Source organism: Chiloscyllium plagiosum, unplaced genomic scaffold (assembly GCF_004010195.1).
Source record: "Chiloscyllium plagiosum isolate BGI_BamShark_2017 unplaced genomic scaffold, ASM401019v2 scaf_1793, whole genome shotgun sequence".
Lineage (NCBI taxonomy): Eukaryota > Metazoa > Chordata > Chondrichthyes > Orectolobiformes > Hemiscylliidae > Chiloscyllium > Chiloscyllium plagiosum.
In genome coordinates, this window is record NW_025214761.1 from 532 (window position 1) to 2,679 (window position 2,148).

At 45.1% G+C, this 2,148-nt stretch overlaps 1 protein-coding gene across 1 annotated transcript in view; it reads left to right on the top strand.

Annotated features, from left to right (window-relative positions):
* Positions 1–1,392: 1,392 nt before the first annotated feature.
* Positions 1,393–2,148, top strand: part of cmtr1 (cap methyltransferase 1) — a gene marked incomplete at both ends in the record, with an annotated part of 22,421 nt that continues 21,665 nt past the window's right edge. The window contains one exon of the mRNA XM_043686579.1: positions 1,393–1,414. Coding sequence (XP_043542514.1) covers positions 1,393–1,414 — 22 coding nt within the window. The remainder of the gene's footprint in view (positions 1,415–2,148) is intronic.

A 2,148-nucleotide genomic window follows, 5' to 3' on the forward strand; every position in this document is an offset into this window, starting at 1 on the left:
ATAGCTCCCTGAAAGTGGGCACACAAGGAGAAGAAAGTGGTTAGGAAGGTGTATGGCACACTTGCCTTTGTCATTCAGGGCATTGGGTATAAAATCATCTTGCTGCTGTATAAGACTTCAGTTAGGCCACATTTGGAATATTGTGTGCAGTTCTGGTCGCCACACGAGAGGAAGGATGTGGAGACTTTGGGGAGGATGCAGAAGAGGTTTATCAGGATATTGCCTGGATTGGAGGGTATTAACTATAAGGAGACGTTGGGTAAAATTGGATTGCTTTCACAAGTACATCGGGGACTGAGGGATGACCTGATAGAGGAATATATAATTCTGAGAGGCATGGAATAGGGTGAATAGTTTTTATTTATTCATCCATGAGATGTGGGTGTCACTGGCTGGGCCAGCATTTATTACCCAGAGGACAGTGACGAGTCAGCCACATTACTGTGGGTCTGGAGTCACGTGTAGGCCAGACCAGGGAAGGATGGCAGATCCCTTCCCTAAACGACATTTGTGAACCAGATGGATTTTACAATCGTTGCCAATGGTTTCATGATGTGGACATTTCATGGTCATTATTAGACTCTTGTATTCTGATTTTTAAAAAATGAATTCAAATTCCACCATCTGCTCTGGCAGGATTTGAAGCCAGGTTCCTGGAACATTATCTGAGTTTCTCGATTAATATTCCAGTTATTATACTACCAGACCGTCACTTCCCCACACAGTCATGATGTGGAGATGCCAGTATTAGACTGGGGTGGACAAAGTCTAGATTAGAGTGGGGCTGGAAAAGCACAGCAGGTCAGGCAGCGTCCGAGGAGCAGGAAGATCAAGGTTTCAGACTGGAGCCCTTCACCAGGAATGAGCCAGAAGTGACACAACCTCAGGTTTATGTGAAATCAAAAGTTTTGGGAGTGCCGCCCCTTTGTCGAGTGCAGTGAGAAACCAGCACATACTGACCTAGCGTTTATACGCAGAGAGATCAAAACATCATACAACTACCGTGATGATACGTCAAATCATACATGTCTGCAGATAGCTCAGAGTAAGTAAAGTATTTACAAACATCAATGTCAGTGCTGTGCTGTCATGACAATCATGCAGAGTGATAGGAATATAAAAAAGGTGACATCTCAGGTGTGAGGCTTTGTTCAGAATCTGTCTCAGGGTTTTAACCTCGTATCAGGCTGGTATTATTCCAAAATCTGGAATTTGTTACAAAGCCACACTAACTTAATATTACAACAAATTGTGTGCTGTTTGAATAAAATGGAATGTGTCTGTCAATAGACAAACATCTTGGATGAAATGATTCACCCCTTAGATGTGTGTGTGTGTGAGAGAGAGGGAGGGAGAGGGAGAGGGAGAGGGAGTGGGAGAGGGAGTGGGAGAGGGAGAGGGAGAGGGAGAGGGAGAGAGTGTTCCACCAACTCATTTATGAATTCCTTATAAAACTCACTCAGAAATCCATCTGACCCTGGTGCTTTGCCATCCTGAGGCTGCCTTATTGCTTCCTACACTTCCTGTACCATTTTAGGCACATTCGATAAGGAAGCCTGTTCCATGTGAGTGTGTGTGTGTGTGTGAGAGGGTAAATGTGTTGAGAGAGGGTGTATGGGTGTGTGTGTGTGTGTGAGAAAGATTATGTGAGTGTGCAATTCAAAACTGTACAAACCAATTATGGTAGAGACATCATAATTTATCGTGGTGATGGTGTCAAAGCAGGACAGTAAGGGAGATTTTACAGAGTCAGAGCAGTGTAGTGGGGTCACATGGACCCAAGATCCTAGTTGAGGACGTCTTCATGGGTACGGAAGTTGGCCATCAGTTTCTGCTCAGCGATTCTGTATTGTTGTGTATCTCAAAGGCAGCCTTGAGGGATGCTTACCCGAAGATCAGAGGCTAAGTGTCCTTGACCACTGAAGAGTTATAGAGTCATAGAGACGTACAGCAAGGAAACAGACCCTTCAGTCCAACCCGTCCATGCTGACCAGATATCCCAACCCAATCTAGTCCCACCTGCCAGCACCCAGCCCATATCCCTCCAAACCCTTCCCATTCATATACCCATCCAGATGCCTCTTAAATGTTGTAATTGTACCAGCCTCCACCACTTCCTCTGGCAGCTCATTCCATACACGTACTACC